Source organism: Rhea pennata, chromosome 4 (genome assembly GCF_028389875.1).
Source record: "Rhea pennata isolate bPtePen1 chromosome 4, bPtePen1.pri, whole genome shotgun sequence".
Taxonomy (NCBI): Eukaryota; Metazoa; Chordata; class Aves; order Rheiformes; family Rheidae; genus Rhea; species Rhea pennata.
In genome coordinates this window covers 73,101,379-73,124,135 of record NC_084666.1, presented here as the reverse complement: position 1 = coordinate 73,124,135, position 22,757 = coordinate 73,101,379, and the positions used below count along the sequence as shown (strand labels likewise).

Here is a 22,757-nt window from a genome sequence, read left to right as displayed (position 1 = left end):
GATGAAATCCGTGTCCCTGGATATGAGAGAAGACTGTATTCTAAGTGATAACCATATAAATAATAAATAATAAAGTAATAAATAGGAAAAAAAAAGGCAATAGGAATATTTCTGGAGTGGTTCTCTCAAGGTAAATAGAAGTGTGGAGTGTTTCAAGCTTTCACAATTTTATTGCCAGCTTATTTCTTAGCAGGCCTATCTGAAGGCATAATGATGATAAGAATCTTTTTTGATACCTTTCTGATTCTCTTGTCTGCTTTCAGTCTTAAAAATGTGACCTTGTTATGCTTATAAGCAATGTCACAACACAAATAAGCAATGAGTAGGATACAATTTATTAATTCACAGGCATAGGCTATTCACATATCAGAGGGATAGAAAGAAAGATCAATCAATAGTTAGCAAATAAAGCAGAGTCTACGTACCATCAAACAATCTGGGCTCTCAACCTCTAGGAGTTTCCTGGTCAGGCATCCCCTAACCAGGGTGGAGGCAACTTGCATCTATCTTTCCTGGAGTAAGTCCCCTTCCCTTACCTATAGATATACCTGACAGCGATGACCACAAGTCATACGACAAAGCTTTGTTCAGCCAGTGGAACTAAGATGTGGTTCGGATGAAACAAAGATGTGGTTCCAGGTGGTCAGTTCTTGGCAGACTGTCCTGTTCACAGGACAATGCAGCTGTCCAAGTTCTGCTCATGGGAAAATGCAGCTGTCCAAGTCCTATTAATAAAGCAAGTTGTATCAGCCCTCAGGTATCTGCTCAGATTAATAACAGTGACTGGAGGGCCGCCTGTGGAAGCGGGTGTATTTAATCAATATAAGAATGGGGTTCAGTGTAGCCTCACCTACAGACCTCAACGACTAAAAAACAGGAGGAAAAAGAGAACTGTCTCTGTGGTCAATTTGTTTAAAATCTCATGATTTCTGTGGAAGTGAGCAATATTAATTTTTTTAATAAAGAAGGCTAGTTTAGACAGTGAAGTTACTCATTTGATCCTTTTATGAGTTATGGAGCTATTGCTATTCCAGCAAATGGTTGCAAGAAAAAATCCAGAAAAGATCAACATCAGCAGCAGTAGTTTTCACTCAGTATGAGTGTTGCTTCAATATTTAAAAATTGGTTTTGAAATTCTAGCAAATTGTATTAGCTGAGTCAGAAAACACACTCTTTACCTCTCCTCATTCCACAGCCTTCTCTGGAAACTGAAGGCTCAGCACAGGGAAGATGATTAACTCAGTCTAAATATGCTCTCAGAACAAGCTACTTGTCTAATAAGTTTTTATTTCCACAAATTTTTAGGATGTATATCTATGAAAAACAGTGATCTCTAAAGGGAGAACATACAGATTTTTCCCATTTCCTTGCCTTCTAGTACAGAATAGGAGAAGCTGATAGGACTAGAGAAGCTAGTGTGACCTTTGAGGGGGAAAGTCTCACTTCTCATATCCGGTAGAGGATGATAATCAGTTAAAATAGAGGGAAATAACGGTATGAATAGATGATAATTTTTGATTGAGCTTGCCAACAATGGCGTCTTCTCCTGGTCAGCACATTCATGAACTATTTAGAAAATATGGTGCTAGTGACAACATTTGTTAAAGATGCAAAATTACTGAGCATAGGTATATCAAAGTCTGCCTGCAACTAGTGATTAAAGATGTCCCAGTACTGCCTGTTTCATGAAAGGGCAGGTGTAACTCACTATCAGTAAGCCTAATTACGTATAACCTAACTGTACATGCATAGGAAGATTCGTAATTTAGCCTTTGCCATTGAAGGAGTAGATGTAGGTGTCACTGTTTTGCAATTTTTAGAGAACTGTGTTCAATGGCAGTCAGAAAGGCAAGCAGAGTTTTGGGAACTATTCAGGAAGGAGTTATTAAAAAAATAGAAAATATGATTATGTTCATCTTGCATCCACTTCTTGAGTATTACTCACATATCCCGTTTTTAAAGAGATATAGTAGAACTAGAAAACATACAGAGAACAGTGACAGGAATGCTCAAAGGTATGCAAAGCATTTTTGCCATGAGTAATTAAACAGACAAGAATTCATCAGCCTGGAAAAGACATGAATGAAAGAAAATATGATGAGATTTATAAAATCATGAATGTTATGTGAAATAAGAACAGACAATGATTTTTCATAAGTCCTCATACTCAGTAGGAAGTGGGTCACTAAAAAAATCCCTGAAATCTTTGAATCATGTTCAAAACAAATAAATGGGCCTACTTCTCCAGCAAAGTGTGCTTACACATTGTCACAAGATACAGAAATTAATAGAAATCTGTGTGCTAACTTTCTAGCTAATATTAAAAATAAGTGTTCACAATGATTTTCAATAATAAACAACACAGACTTCTACTGTGGCAAAATTCTTATTTTTTTCACTTTCGCACACTAAGCCAAAGTGTCTATTTGCTGACTCAGAAATGTCTGTGGAATTTTTAGTCTGTATGATTTCAAAAGGATCCATTTCCTGTGGAGTCGGTCATAATATGCTATTATAAACAAGAATAAATACAAAGCTTGGAACAAGTCTGCAATATCAAGCCAGCACTATGCATCATTTTCCCGGGGTTTTCCCATGTTGTGTGATAACATAAGAAATGCAATCATTTCCAAAATGGGAATGCATAAAGCAGAAAGTAAAACAAGGTTAATGCATCAGTCACCTGATACATAACCAGGATGTTTGTATTAGTTGACATTCACCACAGAAAGAAAAATTGGGGCCAGCAAACCACTCTTTGTTTTTTCTGTATTCTTTTAAGGAAGAATTAAAAATATTTTCTAGGGATTTTCCAATATTTCTTTCAGTGTCTTCATATATTTTTTCAGCATTTGTGTATTAGAGAGCAATGTATTTTTGTTATTTTAAGAACAATATAATTGAAACTCAGTGGACCAAATTACAGTTCAAGGCTCAAAGAGCTCACAATACAAGAACAGAACTGCAGCAAGCAGCGGGGGGAGTTCAAAAATAAGGGAAATGACATGAGATTGTTGTTTTGATGCTGTTTTGTTGTTGTTACTGCCCTATTGCCCCCATGCTGAAAATATTGGTGAAAGGAGGAAGTGAAAGTGATTTGAAAGGAAGATGAAATGAGGGACCGGGAAATCAGCTGAGGACAGGAAGACAGTGCAGACACCTGTGTTACATTTATTACGAGGACGGCAGTAGAGCAATGAATGGGAGGTGAATACGAATGGCTGCCGCACCATGGAATGGCCTGTTAATAGGATTGTAGTAATACAATTTAGATACAGTATGAGGGGCCAAGAAGAAAAGCAGCTTATGTACAATTTGGAAGATGAGAGGATGAACAAGAATATATAGATATCTGTGGTGAAATCTGAAGGGTCTTTCTTTAATTATGGTGCAAATGTCCTGACTGTTCCTCAGGTTCTGGTCCATTTTCTGATAAATTATACACACATATGCACATATAAACACTTAAATTGTTTTTTTTTTTTTTTCATATGGCTGCTGCATGACCTGGTATTTGGATGCTTGTGTTGCATACTGTCCAGGTCAACAGTTCAAGTGAGTGAACACCTCAAACTGAGGCAAAACTAATATGGGTTGGGGACAGGACTGAAACCAGTCTTACTGGATAGTGATCTTGGGAAGAAGCAAGCTGAAGACAGCTCTCGTATTTTATGACCATGGAGTTACCTGGAAGATATTGTTTTGCTGTTTTAAAAATATTTAAATCATAGGCAAGTTGAAATAAAAGTGTGCATGCATCAGGTAAATAGGTAACAACTACTTTAGAACTGCTGGCTGTGATGCAACAGGCTTCCCTCTGTATCTCCTGAGCGTTTGTCTTCTGCTGCACAGCTTGGTCCAGCTAAGATGTGCTACTGTTTTATCAAGCAACTATTTATTTGTTAAGACCCTTTCAGCCAAACAGACTGAGCCATCTGGCAAATCCCCCAAATTTGAGACCCTTTCCTCTCCCAAAAGAAGAAGTAGGTCTGTTGCTACTATGGCATTCTGCCCTTGATTATGAAGTGGGCAAACAGAGATGGACAGTGGGTCAGAAAAGAACAGCATTTGCTCTGCACAGATGTTAACCATGACACCAGCTCAGCTGTGCTGCAGTGACATCAGGAGGACTGTTCCTTCCATAATTTTCTGCTTCCTGCCGTTAACTTCAGCAAGTGACAATGAAGAAGAGAGAAAAACATAAACAATTTGTTTTCAAATCAACTAAACTTGACCTAATTATTCACAAGTGCTGGATTTGCCAGAATACAGAATTTACAAAATGTCCTGTAGTGGAATGGCACATAGGCCACTGCCGTGGTCCATCTAACCCACCAATCTGTGGCCAGCAGGGACAGTAGTCAACCATACAACCTTTGCCTTTGAACTCCCTTTTACCTACAGTACCACGGTGTAGCAGGTACTGGCAACGAGAGAAGTATGTCACTGGATATTCCTTTGCATAACTGATCCTATTTACCTTCTGCCAGCTGGTCACTGTGTTGTCTGTTTTACACTAACCTGCATGTTTCATCAGGTGCCTCATAGCTTTCATACTGAGGATTGATGAATTGCAGTTCTGTGTTCACTTTATCCATTGCCATCTTGATTTTTTAAATCTTGCTCAGATTCCCTGCAGCCTTCTCCTCAGTAAAGTAAAAGGACCTTTCTTCTCTCACCTCCTTGTCCAAACTGAGAGTCTTTTATAGTCTCTCCTTTAAGGCATCTGTTCCATCCCTTTCATCATTACCATTGCCCTCTCCTGCAGCTGCCTGCTTCTTGAGATACAGAGATCAGGACTGCACAGATCGCTCAAGATATGGGCACACCAAATTTTTGTATAAAGCAGCAAACCAATACCCTCTCTTTCTTATTTTCAGTTCCCTTCCTGATGATGTTTTGTTTGGCTGTTGCTACACTTTGAGCTGAAAATTCTCTGGAATTTTTAAAGATGGTTGGTTTGCACTAGTGTCTCATATACAGTGCTAGGACTCTTCATGGGAAGGTACATTATGCCCATGGGGGCTGTAATCCCAACATCCCAAGTGGGACAGAAGATGGGAGTGAAAATAGTTTGAAGTATCAGCAGTTAATCTGCCAGAATCCTTCCTTGGTATTACCATACAGGATAAGTGCTTCTCTTCCAAAGGGGCTAAGCATCAGCCACTGTGTGCAAGAGGGAGGAATACCCTGGCCTTTAAAAAAGGAAGGCATACTGTACTCAGGACTTTCAGGAAACAGAATAGGAAGCAGTTGTTACGCTAGGGCTAATACTTGATATTTGGTACCAAAAGTACAGACCACAAATTCCCATCTTGACAGTCAGATAGTGGCCTTTTGGGTATAGTGAAGACTTAGAACGCTGGGGCTGGTCTGGAAACTTGCAGTGTTTAGGCATCTGAGGATAAAACCCTCTTCTGTTTAGGAAACTTAAATAAGTAGCCTTGCCCTACAGCCCAACAGAGAGAAAGGCAAAGGACTGGGAATAGTCTGGAGGTAGGAGAGTGAGTGTTTTACCCTATACTCTGTCCAGAACTCAGAGTTCGCAATTGCATTCAGTGATGTCAGGTTACCATAACAGGGTGAGTTATTAACTCCATGTGCTACAAATCAGCATTTCAGCTGCAGGAATTGGGCTTAGATTGCAAACAAGAGATTAGAAAACAAAGCAAACTGTTTCCAAATAAAGCAAAAATACACCCAAAACAGCAAATAGATAACAGAGATTTTATGTAAAAAATTTATTAGTATATTGATAGGAATAACGACATTCTCACAAGCAAATTCTGGGTGGGTATGTGAGCTTCAATTTTTTCCATTAGCAGAATAACTAACTAGACATACAACTAACTACTTATACAGAGCAATGGGACTGTGAAATATTGTACATACTTAAGAAATTTTACATACTTAAGAAATTAGGAACGGAAAAAAAATCCAGTAGAAATGAAATAAGTTATCAGCTTTTTTCTTTCTTGTATAGAAATTATTAAATAAATGTCATGGTAAATCACAATAAATAAGTACCAAAAACACTGTCTTACAGATTCTGTAGGCTATATCTAAAGTCATAAAGTCACAGTCAACAGCCTAAACACAGGCTGATTGTGATTGAGGAAACTGTTGTTGACACAACATACGAGTGCGCTCCGGGGGAGCAGGAGGATTTTCAATTTGCTGATGTAGTAGCAAAGCAGTTAGGCTTAATGTAAATAAGCTGTCCTGCAAGTGCATTGCCCTTAATCAGTTGTGTTTGGCTGAAGTGGCTTCCAAAAGATCTTCATTTCCTTTAGCAAACCACTTTTCTTATCTAATGTCTTCATTTTCATGAAACAGCATGTCCCACACACAACACTGAACATTCTGAGAGACTTCCTTAAATAGATGCAGTTAAATAAATAAATAAATAAATAAGTAAATATAACGATCCGCAGTTTGCTTAATAACAGTGAGGCAGGAGGTGGTAGGTGATACACTGCCTGAGAGCTGACTGATGCTTTCCCCAAGATGTTTCTCTCTATGGAAGAGTGGGAGCAGCTCTGAGATTCTTCTGTCTTGACTTTTCTTAGAGTGGTGTATCAGTATTGGATTGAGCCCTGTTAAGAGTTGAGGGAAGAAGATAATTTAGAAGGTTCACAGAACAATTATCATTGCTTAGCATTACATGAACAGTTAAGGATGAGTGGTCTGTTTCAAACCCTATTTGCTATTTTGAGGCACAAAGAAAATAAAGACAATGTTTCAGAAGTAATTCCTGAAATTCCAGGGTTTGCATGCCTGGGCGTCTAGGTAGGAAACTTCCGTGGCCTGAGTTTCTCTATTTGTTCACATCAAGAGCTTCATTAACTTGGAAATAAGAATTATTAACGCATGGTACTGCAAGCAAGAGGAAGGTGAATTTTTTTTAAAGACTCATTTTTCAATGGGAACCAAACACTTCTGTGGGCATTTGCCTCCAGATGGAGATAACTGGTACTTGTATCTTTACTAGTGGCATATTCCTGTGGGACCAGCTCTAGAATAAGGACCTCACAGCAGAGCCAGAAAAAGAGCCTAATCCTATAATTAAACAACAAGCCTCCCTGTTCTTTAAATTCGAGTAAGAGAAAATAGAAGCTATTGCTAAGAAATCCTATAAGTTGGCTTTTGGGGGGAGGTTTACCACTCAGCTGCCCTAACTGAGAGTGAATGGGACTTACTTGGCCAAAATTGCCTTTACAATCAGCTGAACCCAGGGAGCAGTGGGCTCCAAACACACTTCTCTGCCGTCCTTCAGAGTAGCACTGCAAAATAAAGAAAAAAGGAAAATTCAGACACCTACTACACAGATCTGTTTTATTCTCATAATGCAATACTGCATTTTTAGATGTACTGACTTAGTATAAATTCACCTCACTCAGCTCTAGATCAGAACCTGGCATAATATTTTATATGTTCCGTAGCTGAGAAAGTAAAATCAGACAGAAGTTTGTGAGTCTGTCTGCCTGCATTTGAATCACTGATGGATTCCCAAAAATGTTTCTCCATATATATAGATAGAAAATCTTTTTTTCTTTTGGTTATATTAGTAAAGAGTTTTTAAAGAAAGGTTGAAACCTCTGTACAAAAAAGGAGCTTGATAGCATAAATATTTTAGTCTCTGTTCCGTGCACTTCAAGACCAGATTGGTCTCAGCATTTCTCTAAATCCATTCATAGGGATTTTTCTTTCTGAGATTGGTACAAAACTGTTTTAGTGAGAGTTTTGCCTGCAGGATTTAAACTAAATTGTTACTTTGTCTATTAAAAACTGAGCAGTCTTTGTACTTCATATTCTACCACCTTAGAATAACTATTCAATATGTCCCATGATAGATAAATAATGATCAGTTCAAGGATATGAAAAATGATAAGAACTATGAAAAACATAATGTAGTACTTATATTTTGTCTTTTATAAGAGTAAGCAGCTCTGGCTAAATCACGTCCACCTGCTTGCTATCTTACTCCTCATGAAACATGAAGTCCCTGCAGCAGCATAGCACAGAGTATAGTTAAAGAACAGACAGACTCTTGCAAGGATGCTTACATGACTTCCACGTTCTTGCAGTGAGGTCCACTTTGCGTCAGCTTTACATCTTGGATGGATTTAGGGTGGATGAACTTCGAATGAGTGGTTATGCACTGGCACCGGAGCTCATTTCCCATCCTTGCCAGGGCCCTACCTTTGAGAAGAAAAGGAATATTGTAGTTTGAGAAGCATTCTTATCATCAGTTTATCTGACATAAAGCATGACAGCTCTATTTGACATCGTTCGAGATTAAAACATTGCAGTCTAAATCCTCACAGTATAACAATCAGTTGCTTATTTTTTAAAAGGAGCCAGTGTACATTTAAAAATAAATTCACATGTCTCTAAAATGAAGCCGGATATTTTATGGTTCCTTCTCCTGACCATACTCAACAGTTAGTTGAATCATTCAATATCTGAACTGGCAAACAGGCAATTATAAAGAAGATAGAGTCTTTTATTGTTTCATTAATTTGAGGTGTGTCTATGCTTATATGTTCATATTGTTTACTCTCCATTCCCAGTTGTATATTACTTGCTTGAGGCAATATAGTCATCAATTAACAAATATGAGATCATAAACTAGAAGATACTATCCTTTGTATAGGAAGGTAGGGAAATATTCTAACACTTTTGAGAAGCAGATGCTGCCAAACATCTGCCAAACATGTATAAAGTGAAATATAGTAACATTGCAGATTTGAAGTAGCTTCCTTAAAATTTTTTCCACAAGATGTCAGTAACTCTTCAGTACCAGGGCTACTACGTGGTAAATTTCTGACTAAAGAGAAGTTGCTGAAAGTATTTCAGAATAAAGTAAAGCTGAAACAAGCATAAAAGTATCTCTCTGCAGACATGCATCCCAGTAGATGCCTAGAAAATACTACAGCCATGTGGGTCTTGGGAAGGATTTACTTACCTTGAGACGTAGCTGCTGAGATCAGGAGAAGAGCCAGGACAGCCACAAGTTTGCCGTTCATGATGAGACAAGAGTTTTCTCCTTTGTTATTTAGCTTTGATTCTTTGGAGCAGTGAGCTCTCTTGTCTCAGAGGATTGCTGATGCCTGAACTGGGTAATCCATGTTGCTTATATACTGTTTTATGCCCAAGATATCTGCACTGCTAGCATGTGGATTGCGTTAGAGGAATTTCCCATATGCAGTAAAAATGAGTCACATGACTGTTGTGAAACTTCTTCTTAGATGACTTAGGAATTATTTATCCTGCAAATGAACTAATTTATTATTTTATTAAAATATGTCAATAATATATGTGCTATTGAACTTCTGTAAACTTCTATAAGTTTTATGAGGTTTATAATGCATACTCTTATTTGGCAATAAAACTTAATGATGTTTTTGGTTACATTTATCTTATATATTTTTTTTTCTTCAGGGTAATATGTGATTTTCATGGGAATGCCAGATCTGTGTTTGAGATACTTGATTTCTTATCTCTGTTTATGGTGATTGCTTCTACATGTAAGATTTTAAGTGTGAAAATCAGGCACTTTTGCTGAAGCCAGCCAAAACTTTTCATTTTTCACTGGAGTCAGGATTTTACCTCAGCATTATTTTGATACTACTGATTTTAATTTTTTGTTCTTTTCTTTTTGTCTGTTGAAGTAGCATCTTATGAAGTAAATTAATCTCTAAGCTGTCACGTTCAGCAAAGAAATTGAGGCTGCAGTGTTCAAAGCTTCCTGGGGGATGTAGATACTTAATTACAAGCAGCTTTGAAAGTCATTTCTGCATTTTTCGTGCCACACATTTTGAGGAATGAAAAATAGAAGATTTGTATGCAAGTAAAATGCTATGACCTACTCAAAGCAGCTGCTTTTGTTTGCTTTATAATAATTAAATAATTTTAAATAATGTTTTTCTGTAATCTTTTTCAGTTACAATAATCCTAGTTTTTTTACAAAGGGAGATAACATTAAATATTATAGTATTTTCTGTTAGGAGCCTTGCTGCATGAATGCTGAATGTTTATCTTTCAAGGGAAAAAAATCAAGGGAAAACTGAGGATCAAATGCTGATCTGTTCCTTAAACAAAGATTTGTTTTTTAATCCATCTGGAGTGCATGTGATTAAGAGAAGCCATTCTGTTTCAGCACTGTTAAATGGCTATCCTTTTGACCGTGATGACCTTTGCTGCTTGTCATCTCCAGCTTCAAAGATTAATGTTTCTGTGATCTGTGGCTGTATAGAGGTACTTCTCCCAAACTCTGAGGTCTCAAAGGAGCACTGAAACACAACTTATCTTTAGTCTGTAAAGTATTATAATTTACTCTGCACCGTTTGTCATGAGTTTACCTGATAAAAGAGACTTTGTAGTGAAAATTCATGTCTCCCATCACCGTATCAGTTGGTCCAAGAAAAGATATATTATTAAGCTTGTTTCTTCTACCGCTTACTCAGTGTCAAGAGTTAACAACAGATACCAGTTCTGACTCAAAATGGTGCTTCTCCTTAGGTCTATGTTGTATAGAAATTAATTAAAAATACCTTTAATTCTTTGATGTCATGAGAAAGGAGAGGATTTTACCAGATATTTATTGTTTATATTTCCTTTAAATTAGCAGTGTGATTTCACTGTTGTCAGATTGTAGATGTTGAACTTTTAATCAGCTTATTTTGAATGTGTTTTTTGCTAGTTCTTCTATTTTAGGATTGCTCTATCTTTTGCTCTGTGTCTTTATATAGGTATGAACATGCAGAGATATAGTAATTAAAGTTTGATTAGAGATCCCGCTTTGTTATTTGCAGCTTTATTTTCTAATTTTGCTGTGTGCTGAAATGTCATTAATATCTTAGGCAAAAAAAGAAAAATCCCCCTCAAATCCCCAAGTAAAATCAATGACTCCTTACTCTCCTTTCCATTAGACTATGCTACTTCCTGAATGTGGCAGTAACAGAACTGCAGAAATCCCCAAGGTCAAAAGTGAAGCCAAGAGCCTGCTCCACCTATGTGATTAACCCTGCCCTTGAGCTAAGAGTAAGTATCACTTTAAGAGAGCTGTATATTTGTAATGAAAGAAAAATTCAGTATATCTTCTGAGAGTTAGAGTTTCTTCTTTATCTGTACTTTTTCTCCAGTATGACACAGTTTCACTGGGACAATGTGAATGAGATGTAATAGAAATGGTAGTAGATAAAAAGGTTGAGACACGAGTACAAGCCCAAAGGACCAGGCACTCTGGAACTCTGTTCCTGGGAGTGAACAAGCTTTTCCCAAGTTCTCCCTGCATCCCTTCAACATGTACACTTTGCCCAATATCTCATCCCAACCCCTGCCTGTGGGAACTGCAAATCTATTATCTGATTTTGGCACTGTGTGTTTTCCCGTCAGCCATGAAAGATGATTTATGCAAATGGAATTGCGGCTCCTTCTGTAGGATAGCATCAGTGACGGAGCTGATACTGGCACAAGCAGAGACCTTCCATGCTCACCCCTGTTAAAATCATTCCTGTGTAACGAGCAAAACAAAAGTTATGCAATAATCCAGCTACTGAAATACTGCTGAAGAAATGGAAGTAAATAGTTCCCTTGCCTGTGTTTTACTCTTAAAGCAGGGGATAGAATGTGTTCTCCGTGCTGCAGGGTGGAAGTTTTTCTTTCCTGTTCTTCAATGACTCATTGCCTTGTCTAATTAACACAAAAGTCAAAGGGAATCATTTGTGTTCTTGGCTGTGATCATTTAAAGTCTTTTCAGGTGGCAGGGATGACCAAAAACAAGTAAAACAGTGAGGAGGGTCATGTGTTCTCTGGTGACCAGGACCACCAGGAGGAATGTAGGAGAGCTGAGTCCAGTCTTTTCTTGGTGTAGGTTACTCCTCTTCCAAATGAATTCTCTAACAACAGAGCTTGCAAGGTCAGTCTATGTAATAAAAATAAGAATCCCTTTTTTTCTGACAGATTTGAACCTCTTGGATGAAAAGCTGTGCACACAAGAAGACCCTAAAGACCTGGAAGCCAAAGCTTTCACTGGAATGTGAGTTCAGCCTTCACAAAGTGAACTCTATCAATATCTCTTCTGTGTCCTTTCTACCAACTGAATCATTTTTTTTCCCCAAGATAAAAATTGCACTCTGTCTTTTCAAGTCACTTCCTCTTTCCTGCAAAATGCTTGGCATTCTCCAGTGATTCTGTTTGACTCATGGAGTGTGGAAGGGGCAAATAGTGGCAGGTTGGGAAAGATTCACTACTTCTATTCAAAAGCAAAGCGGGACGTGTTGTTAGGCAGGCTTTTGTGGAAGTTTCTGATGATGCAATAGGTAGAGAGCAGAATGTCTCCTAAACACGTTTTTGTCTTTGTGTCTTTGACTTGCTGTGTGAGGAAGTGGTAGCATAGAAAGAACAAGCACTCAAGCCAGTCTGGGTTTTTTTCAAACATAAATGCCTAAATATAGGTGCTTACGTACTCTTAGTCTGATTATGTACCCTTAGACTGATGACTGCAAGTGCTAGACTTCCCTAAATCCCTCTGGAATCACAGAATAGAGCTGCTTCTTAATTTGTTTGCCTTTTCATTTTTAGGTCTATAAATACAGTATTGCAAGCATATATTTATACAACCGACAATATATTTTTCTATGCTAATTATATCAGCTCTACCTGAAAACAGTCATTCTTTGTTGTGGTTTTGAGTTAAACAAAAAAATCATTGTAGGCTAAATTAAATGTTTCATTTGATCTAATTTGATATGAATAGTCACTTACAATATCAGTATTAATTATATATCAGTATTAGTAAGTAAATAAGATACTAATATTAGTAGACAATGCTCGCAAATATTAATAGACACTGATTTTAACAAATTTGTTTGATATACCTGATATTAGCAGACATTCTAAGTCCCAGCAGAGATTTTGTAGGGACCAGCAACTACAGTTTTAATTGCCATATGAAAGCTGCATTCATTTCTTTAGTTGCATTTCCTCTTCTTGTGTTTGGCAGGAAACATTTTCTTCCCACCCAACAGACAGTGGGAGTAAGATACAGAAATAAGGGGAGGAAACACATGATAAATTTAAAGAAGTTTGACTTGAGAATGTCTGATTAAATTAGAAGAAAGTGGTTTGTAGACCAAATATATGTCAGGTATTTATCTCTTGCTCTTAGAATATCCCTGATTCCTATCTTGCTGTTGCTTAAACAACAACCAATATAGCTTTGTAGAAGTTACTCTGAATACTTCCCAGCAATGGATGCATAGCAGGTCCCTTCAGGCTGAAACTCTCCACAGGAAATGGCAGAGGGTTAGGTGTGCTGGGCTTTGTAATGTTCTAGCTGCACTACCTTCAGTTCTTCAGCTTCATGTCTGTGAGCTGCCATCAGAGCAGCAATGGTAATGTAAGGATAGCCTAAACCAGGTAGTACTCACTAGGAAGTGTCTGTGGAGACACGGTCCATATATTCATGGATCTAATCTGCACACTGAAGTGACCTGTGTTAAATATGTGACACAGATCAGAGAGTAATGGGAGCAGATGGCTCTTTTGTGCGAACAGCTCTATATGTCGGGGCTGTTTTTTAAACAGAGTATGCGCAGAGATGGAGAGTTGATCTGTAGCACTCAGTAGAAAGTAGTTAGATTGCCTGCCTAGGAAAGAAATGCAAAAATGTCCTGGATAAAAATACAGAGTAGTATTATAAATGAGATCTGGTTTGCACAGAGGCTATTATATACAAATTTACTAATGCATTGAAACTCGAGTGCCTGGATGGATGAAATCTTGCTGTTCAGCAAAACTTGCAAGGTGAAAGTCAGCAAGAGGGAACAATCAGTGTGTCTGCTTACAAATTCAGATCTGAATTCAAGTTTACTCCAGTTCGGGGTTCCAGTGGGGGTCAGTGTCTACTAAAAACTAGACAGTTGTGAGAATTTTTTACATGTCTTTTTGCAGTCTAATGCTCTGTCTAGCCTGTAGCTATCCCCCAAACCTCAAACCCAACTCTGCCATCCTGGAGCTGAGAAGATGGAACTCCACAAGGCAGTCATGATATTTTTGCCTATGGTCCTCCATTGCTCTAATCACATGGCTCAGATCTGGTGATTGCTGGTAGAATCTTCACTGCAGCACTATCATCAGAAACTAGATTTGAATTGCAAGGGAAAAACTAGGTGTAGCAAACAGATAAGAGAAAATATCTTTAACACCATTTTTTAATTTAGAAAGAATTTAACCATAAATTCTATGGAAATTAAAGCATTAAACCAATGTTTAGTCTCCTAAACAGTCTCCTAGGCCCATGAGCATTGACATTTTCCATGCTAGCTACCATGATAGCTAAATCATTTTGCAAAACAGTAAAAACTTGATCTATTATAGCATCAAGTAGAACTAACATGAGAGAAAACAATATACATAAAATCAAAGTAAATAAAATGTGTTCTCTTCTTCATAAATACTACATTCAAATCTCTCTCTCTATATATATACACATAGAGAGACATACTCTTCCTTATGTCTACCTATCTATATATAGAAACTATATCACAATAAGTATCACTGCAAAAATAACACGTCATTTAGTATCACTAATTTTAGCGGCTTACTTCTGGAAGCTATTATTTTACAGTCATTCGCCTGCCCTGAGGCTGCCAGTGACTTAAGAACTGCTGATGAGACATAACAAAGCACCTCATTGGCGGTAAGTTATTTGCCAGTTTTCTGACAGCAGTAAAGAGTCTATGCTTATTTGCTTGCAGCCATACTGCAAGTGCATCGCACTCAAATGCTTTTCAGCTAAAATCACTTCCAAATGTTCTTCTTTTCCTTCAGTCAATCACATTTTACTTAGTGTTTTCCATGTCAGTGAATGGCATGTCCCACAGACATTTAAATCTCCTCTTAAAAGATTATTTTAAAGATACGTTGTCAAAAATATATTTTCTTTATGCACATAGAAAATAGAAAAAGCCAGCTTTGATCTTCAGGTATCAGGAGTGGCTGTTGAAGGATCACTGCCATTTTCTGAAACATGGTTCTTTCATGAAGAAATGGGTGTGAATTCACTCTGTTGTGCTCACCCACTTCCCTGGCATCCCACTTCCAAACAGAGGAGTTCTGAGTGTGCCCACCTACTTCTGTATGGAGCCACTCCATGCATTGGGACATCCTTGTTGTCCTTCTCTAAATCTTTCCCAACTCTACTCTGTCTTCTACAAGATGGTAGAGCAGAGCTGCACACAGTGTTCTTGATGTGGGTGAAACACGCAGATATACAGTGACATAAGGAAGTTCTGTGGTTTATTCTTTATTCATGTCCTAGTAATTCCTACCATTATGGGTTTTTTTGTTGTTGCTGTTTTGATTTCGAGCTTTGAGGGTTTTTGGACTGCTGAGTCCTGACCTGAAATTCCTATAGTACTACCTACCATAATCCCGAGATCTTTCTTCTGTGTGCTAATAGTCAGCCTAGAAAGCCTCATTTTTATATAAATCTAGGATTTCTTTCCCTATGTGAATTCATCTTCTGCAGTAAATTTCATCTGTTCTATTACCCTCTCAATGAGTCTCATAAAGCCATTCTGCAGTTTTTCGTAGCTGACCCTATTCTTTACTATCTTTTGTTTAATATCATCAAGTTTCAGTTAATGTGGAACTCCATGGTTTCCCTTTACCATCAAAAAATTACATTTATTTTTCCTATTTCTTATATATTAATCTGTTATTTATCCATTGCAAGACTTCCTTCTTAGTCCTGCTGTGTAGTTATCTCAGAAGTGTTTGGTGAGGGTTGTGAAAGGATTTTAGAAAGCCAATTCAGCTATACCCATTGGATCTTCCACATCCACAAGCTTGTTGTCGGCTTCAGAGAAGTGCAACAAGTGCATGAAAGAAGACTTCTCTTTAATAAAGCTGCATAGATGCTTCCTCAGTATATGATATTTATTTATGTTGACTGATTTTATTATTTATAGTTCTACTTTAAGTATGGCCATTTAGTTACAACTTAATTTCTTCTCATTGATTATGATCCTTATAACTCTAATTAACACATCAGATAAGTTTGAGCTGCTTGAACTATCTTGGATATGGTTTTGGAAACAGACACAGCAAAGGAAGTAGATGGAATTAGGAACAGTCTCAGAGTTAGTAATGTAGCAGGAGGAAATCTATTGCCTGGCTTTTTTATCAGGAAGTTTTTCTTTCTTTTGTTCCATGAAAAACTCCAGGGTATTTTTCCTTGACTTCTGTTAGATTTGTGACTCAGTATTGTTACTGGCCCTGTAAAGGAGGTTACCAAAGTGAATGGTAAAGAAACTTACTAATGGAACCATTACTATTAGCAGGAACTACAAGAAGATCAACACTTACTTAGGAATTTGTGCTCACTTGTGCGAGGCTATTAATGACCTATTTTTACTCTATCGTCCAACTGACATACATAAAAGTCAAAAAAATCCTGTGTTTACAGCTTTACTCCAATGGAATGGACATACGTCTATGTCCAGCTTAAGGACAGTTGAGTCCCCATTTATACCAGTGAAAGATAATTAACTTAGAAATGCCAGCTTAGCTCTATATTATATATGGAGAGAGAAAATGAGTCTTTGGGAGCTTGATTTCTAGAAGTGTCAAACACTTACAGATCCTGCTGTGTTCCTAACAGATGGGTGTGTGCATGCTACATTGGTCTTCTGGGTGGCTTAACTCACAGGGACTGTATTAGAGCCAGGAAATGATTTTAATCCCGTGGTTGATTCTCAGTCGTTTAACAGTATTGATTAAGAGAGAACTGTTGGAAAGAATTACTAATGCCTGCAGAGGGAGAACATTTTTTTCATGCCAAGCAAGATATTCCATGGTTGGCCTTTTTAAATAGCTTTGCCTGAAACTGGCCTAACAAAGAATACGCAACTTGGCCAAAAAAGCCATTACAGTCAGCCAGACCCACGGAACAGTGTGTTCCAGGCACATTTGTCTGCCCTCTTTCTGAGTAGCTCTGCAAAGAAAGAAACAAAGAAGGTCAAGGTAAGTGGATCCCTCCCACTCTCCTAACAATTTTTATATATCTTAGATATTTGGCAATAAAATAAGCAAAGGAACCAATCCAAACTATTGTTTATTTCAGTTGTGTGTATTTTCTACCTAGTAGTTATGTGAGCACTGGGGGAAAAATAGTTTCATGTGAATCTGTGTCCTATAGTTTGATTACAAACTACAAATGGATTTTTTTCTATTCTTGGGCATTTATAATTTTTTTTTCTTCAGTGTAAACTGTGTAAAATAATGTAAGAGCTTATAACGCAACTTCTTCTGATCAATCTAGGGGAATTATTAAACAGTTTCTCTCTTCTCTCTGACCATAGTTTAGCAAATCTTTTAGGAACTTTATTATATTGGAGACATCTTTCTTTTTATCAAACCTGCCTGAAATTACTGATTGCTGGTGCGGTAGAAGTGGACAACGTGCACAATTCTGCACAGAGGGTTTGATCACACAAGTATTGTTTACTTATGAAACCATAGTGAATACAAAAAAAAAAAAAAACCCATGAAAGCTCCCTTCTTCCTTTTATGTATGTGCATTCTTTCAAGCAATTTGAATATTTCCTACTATGATTTTATATGTATGCAAGCTTACAATGTTTTTTAATTTGTACCCACATGGATTTTACAGTTCCAGTTTAAGTCCCACACCAGCACATTTTCTCTCAAGAAAATGCTCAGTGTGGAATTTTGACTTGCAGCATTTCAAAACTTCTCCATGTATAGATGAAATTAATGGAAATTATTTGAATTCATTTTAATCGAGTCAGCATTGTATCTTTGATTGTTTATTGTACAAGTTATTAATTATTCCCCAGATACGTGTAGAGGGAACTAATTCTGTCCTCTGGCATTGGTCATAATTGAGATATTAGCATAGAGAGACTTTTAAAATTGTGTCTGGAGACAGCTTGTAACATTTTCAGGAAACTAGCTTGTTCCTTCAGATAAAAGACTAATTTTGAATTTAGCATCTATTGAGGCATCACAGGGAATATATAATTCTATCCAAACTATATAAGTGACAAAGGTACGACATACAAAGGCATTTTCTTCTGGTGAAAGAAAAGTGGTATTTTGCAGAAGTACTCACATGGTTTCTACATTTTTGCAGTGAGATCCACTTCTATTTAGTTTAACATTCTGAATGGTTTTGGGAGAGATGAACTTGGAATGAGTGTTTCCATGAGTGCATGGGAAGTCATTTCCCTGTGTCTTTGCCAAGCCCTTATCTGTGAAAGAAAAATGCAGTTATGGCTGGTTAAATGGATCTTATCAATTTTTTGAACCTATGATGCAAAGAACATTACTTTCTGTCAATCCTGTTTTTACTAATTGTAGACAATATGATTTTCTGAAGACTTTTAGATAAAAAGAATTACCCGAATCTGCACAGCAACAGAAGTTTAATTTTCAGAGCTGCCGATATGCAGATGCATTTAAAATTAAATTTACATCTCCTGTTTAAGCGATAATATGTACATAGTGCACGAGTGCATGGCCAGATTCTGCACCTAAATTAAATCACTTTAAAATCTAGATTAACATCATCAGTGATGTCCACATATTCTTTATTAGTTTCTGCCATGATCATCTGTTATATTGTTTATTCCCTCCTCCAAACTGCCTAATTCTTGCTTTTCAGAAGTGCTGTCCTTGGCCTACCTACCAAGAATAAAAGCACTAGTAGGAAAAAGTTGCCATTCAGAAAGGAAGAGATACAGGGACACATTTATAAAAAAAAATCCTATTTTGAATCGAATGTTTCTTAAAATCTATGTCTAGGCATACATTAAATACTGCTTTCCTGACAGATGTGAATTTTCCTCACAGAAATTGCCACAGTATCCAAACACATTCTAATACAAACACTGCTTTTTACTTATGAATGACAAAGTTTATTTAAAATTCAGATCACCTGCAAAAAGTAGACATCAACATAGTGTAAGTCCACTTGAATTTGTTGTTATTCATTAGTCATGAGAGCTTTAAGAAATCATTTTCTTACTTTCTAATGCAGCCATTCAAGACCAGAGAAAGAACAAAGTGATTACAACAAATTTGCTGTCCATTATTGTGCATAAGTTTTTTTCTCGACTCTTCTGCTCTGGTCCTGTTTCATATCTAGCTTTATATCAGAAAGCTCCCAGCCTCCTCCCAGCCTAAATACTAAACAAGTACACTCGAACATATTGTGTGGATTTTCTACAAAGAAGTTTCCTAATATGTGAGACTATTGCATAGCAAATCAAAATCTTTGTGTAGTCCATTCAGTAAGTTTTGGAATTCCATAACTTAACTTTGCTGCTATATTTTCTCAAATATTTCTTTATATTCTTTTGTATCATTATTCATGACATTACTCAACTTATTTGTGGAATATGTTAGTTTTAACCAGTATTGCTAAGCTTGCACTTTGAATTCAGTACAGCACAACTTGATCCTCCAAAGCCCAAAATAGAAACTTTATTTTTTCTCCGAATTCAACAGAAACTCCTGTTGAATTCTTTGCATTTAAATGCTTTGAGCAAAAACTTTGACCCAATGGAAGTTAATGATATGTTTCATCTTAGTATTGTGGACCGTATTTTGATATGCCTCTGATAAAGCAGTTTATCCAGTGTCTTGTGAAGGCAAAGCTTCATTGGTTCATATTATTCAGTTGACTGACTTTTATTTTGATGATCCTGCAAGAATAAACAACAGAGTGAGGAAAGGGCTGTTTCCAGGCCAGGCCTGATAAACAGTTTGTTAGGAACTTTGCTGCCTTGAAGGAACACCAGTCAGTTGCTGTATCACTTAGTTTCTTAACAAGATTACTGCCATCAGATTAAAACAACTTGAGGAATGTGCTATAGCTTGACAATGTAACCTTTTTCTTTGTCTCATTCAGTTATTGTTTCATGTCCCTTCAGGTAGTAGTGTTCAGTTACAGAAATAATGATTAGCAAGAGAAAAGCATTCTTGATGGAATTATTCTTCAAAACCCTTAGAATTAATGAGGCACAGTTATATTCAAAGCTGTCCAAGAAGTAATTGTGTCAAAAGCTGGTTTGTACCATTTGCCCAGAGCTTTGAGCAATAAGTGTTGCAGAGTTATCGAGACAAGAAGAGAGGGAATGTCTTTGCTATTCAAAGAGATTTTTTTATACAGTTATAAAGCAAACCTTCAGAGTTCACTGTCCTTCCAGTCTCTTTCTTTAGCCCTTTCTTCTGATTTCCCATGACATTTTCATTCACAGCTCTCTATCTTTGTGATAGCATGACTTCATAAATTGATTCTGCAGATTTTTACTATATATGATTGTTGCTATGGTTCCTTTGCAATACGGGAATTTGTGCTAGAACAGCATACCGATAGTCTTACTACATAGACTTCTTTTGAGATGAAGGTAGAAGTTTTCTGTTTTACAAACAAGCTGCTATTTTGAAGGGATGTGAGGGAAGGATATACAAACTATGCACTTAAACTTGTGGATATCCCTTCTAAGACTTAAGTTTTCATAAAGGTGATGGCACTGATCTGCCATTCACAGAAATCTGCAAAGTCTGGAGGACAGAATATTTTAAATGGTAAGTTACAGCTCAAAAGTATCTCACTTGATATAATGGCAGGTGATTTCAAACACTGAGATGGTATTGCACATCCATCCCATTGGTAATGCACAGTCATTTTTACCCTGATAATGCAGTAGTGGGACATCTATATACCATCTGTACCTTTTGAAGACTGCACATTTAAATGCTTAGCAGTAGCCCAGCATAAAATTTGGGTGGACACAGGCTGTAGCAATAAGTAGAGGAAAAAAGTAAGCTGAATTTAGTGAGAAGGAAGATGGCTGGGCAAAAATACTGTGCATGCACTAGATTTTGTCATCTAGTACAGGTACAGTTCTATTACCCATAACCAGATACTGGCTTGAATTTGGCTGCATATGTTTCATGATTATTGCTTTTATATTGCTTAGAGGCAGGAGGTAGTTAAAGCCAACTGGTTGACTTCTAAGTGTCTCAACTTAAAAATATTTTGCCTGGTGAATTACTCATTTCATAGATTCCAAGTTCAACTTTGAAAAGAAAGAAGTGGCAAAAAAAGAGGCAACACAGTTCAGCCCACATTTGACAAAGGCATTCATCAAGCCAGAACATTTGCAGTGCTTCTCTTTGTGCTGGGTGTCTGAGAGCACTGAAACATATTTTTGGAAGCATGAAGATTGTTAGTATGTTCATAAGAAATGTAACCTGTAAGTATATGTAGAACAGAAATACAATATTTAATTATTTCTAGCCAATCAGTGAATCATTTTGCTGTGGTGAGTGAAAACCTATGGAGAAAAGAAGAGTCATGATTCAGCTGCTGTGCAGGCAGATGTCCTGGCTGGGGCCCTGGCAGCACAGCCATTGCAGGCATTTTGGACAGAAGTGTTTGTGACAAGAGCCCTTGGCCCTGATTCAGCTCCCAGTAACATGTCTGGGATGCCCCTGTATGCACTTACTGTATACGTCTACGTAACACTGAAATCGGTGCCAATCCTAGAAGATACACACATGCTGTTATGGGTATGCATATAAAGTGGGTCTGTCTGTGGTTCTTTCCCACTTCTTCCTGGTATTTCTGACATGTTTGCCTCTGAATTAGATTTCTGGATAAAGTCAGCTTGTAAAAATCAATCAGAAACCAGCAAATCCTCCTGTTTTAAGACAAATCCAAACAACTCCTGACCCCCTGAGAAATTTGCTGCTTTCATTTCAATTGTTTCTTTGCATCACTGTGTCACAGACACGTGGCTGTAGAATCTGAACTCTATTTCTTAAAATTTCTCCTGGTGTGATCATTCCCCTCTGGAATTAGGGAGGATGTTTAGTGACATCCTTAATGTCTGCCAGGTATCCTTGAATACTTGAGTTAATGAAAAAGCTTGTTTAGTGCCAAATTCTCGGGTAGAGTTCTGTCTGAGCACTACCACTGCTATAACCTAGGAATTTCTGTGGCTAACCGTTATTTATTCATTACTACTTTGTGAATTTTATTGGTATTCAAGATTATTACCAGTGACAGTTCAAAAGCCCAGACCACTGAAGACACTGAATCTGGCAGAAAAAGAGGAAGCAGGTCAATGACTTTACTTTATATTTCTTCCTATTGAAAATCATCTGTATTCATTGGATGCAAGGAGTTGCTAAGGTAATGAGTTGTCCCCACAACTCAGCTGCTACTTGTTCTTCTAAGACCCATTCAAGAGATACAAAATGAGAAAAAAATTCATCCTCTAATTCTTTATTTAAATAAGGAAATGAATAACATACAATATGGAAATAAAAACGAGCATCTTAGACACATGAACATCAATCTTTTCCAAAAATAATAAATAAATAAATAAATAAATAAATAAAGCAACTACATTCTTATACAAAAGTATAATTTAAGTAATTAATATCGAAGAAACAATTTTAAATATCTGATAGAATCCAAATAAATAAATAAACTTGTGGGTTTTTTTAAACAAAATACAGCATCAAAATATGCATTCAAACCTTCCCAATGCTAATTCATAATATCTTGAAAATGGTGGCACAAAAACTAATGCCTCGTGAATTTTGGCTTTCTAATTCAAAGAGCCACCATCTTCTGGTCAATAGTCCATGCTCTGAATGATGCTGCCTAACTGTGCATACTAGGAGAGAAGTCATTCTCTCTCACCAAG

At 37.1% G+C, this 22,757-nt stretch overlaps 1 protein-coding gene and 1 long non-coding RNA gene across 3 annotated transcripts in view; one reads left to right on the top strand and one right to left on the bottom strand.

The window, feature by feature from the left end:
* The window catches only part of LOC134139636 (uncharacterized), a 43,157-nt gene extending 28,466 nt beyond the window's left edge, over positions 1–14,691 (top strand). Inside the window, exons 2-4 of the long non-coding RNA XR_009958223.1 lie at positions 10,935–11,046; positions 11,968–12,043; positions 14,636–14,691. This is a non-coding gene — a long non-coding RNA (uncharacterized LOC134139636). The remainder of the gene's footprint in view (positions 1–10,934; positions 11,047–11,967; positions 12,044–14,635) is intronic.
* Positions 5,723–9,103, bottom strand: LOC134139634 (interleukin-8). 2 transcript variants are annotated; one of them, XM_062574264.1, is made up of 4 exons: positions 8,969–9,103; positions 8,067–8,202; positions 7,200–7,283; positions 5,723–6,596 (listed from the first exon to the last, which is right to left on the bottom strand). In XM_062574264.1, the coding sequence occupies exons 1-4, from the start codon at positions 9,027–9,029 to the stop codon at positions 6,566–6,568; spliced, it is 312 nt and encodes a 103-aa protein (XP_062430248.1). In that variant the 5' UTR covers positions 9,030–9,103; the 3' UTR covers positions 5,723–6,565. The 2 variants fall into 2 exon arrangements, with proteins under 2 accessions (XP_062430248.1, XP_062430249.1); XM_062574265.1 differs by lacking the exon at positions 5,723–6,596 and having other exon boundaries at positions 7,196–7,283.
* Positions 14,692–22,757: the final 8,066 nt, after the last annotated feature.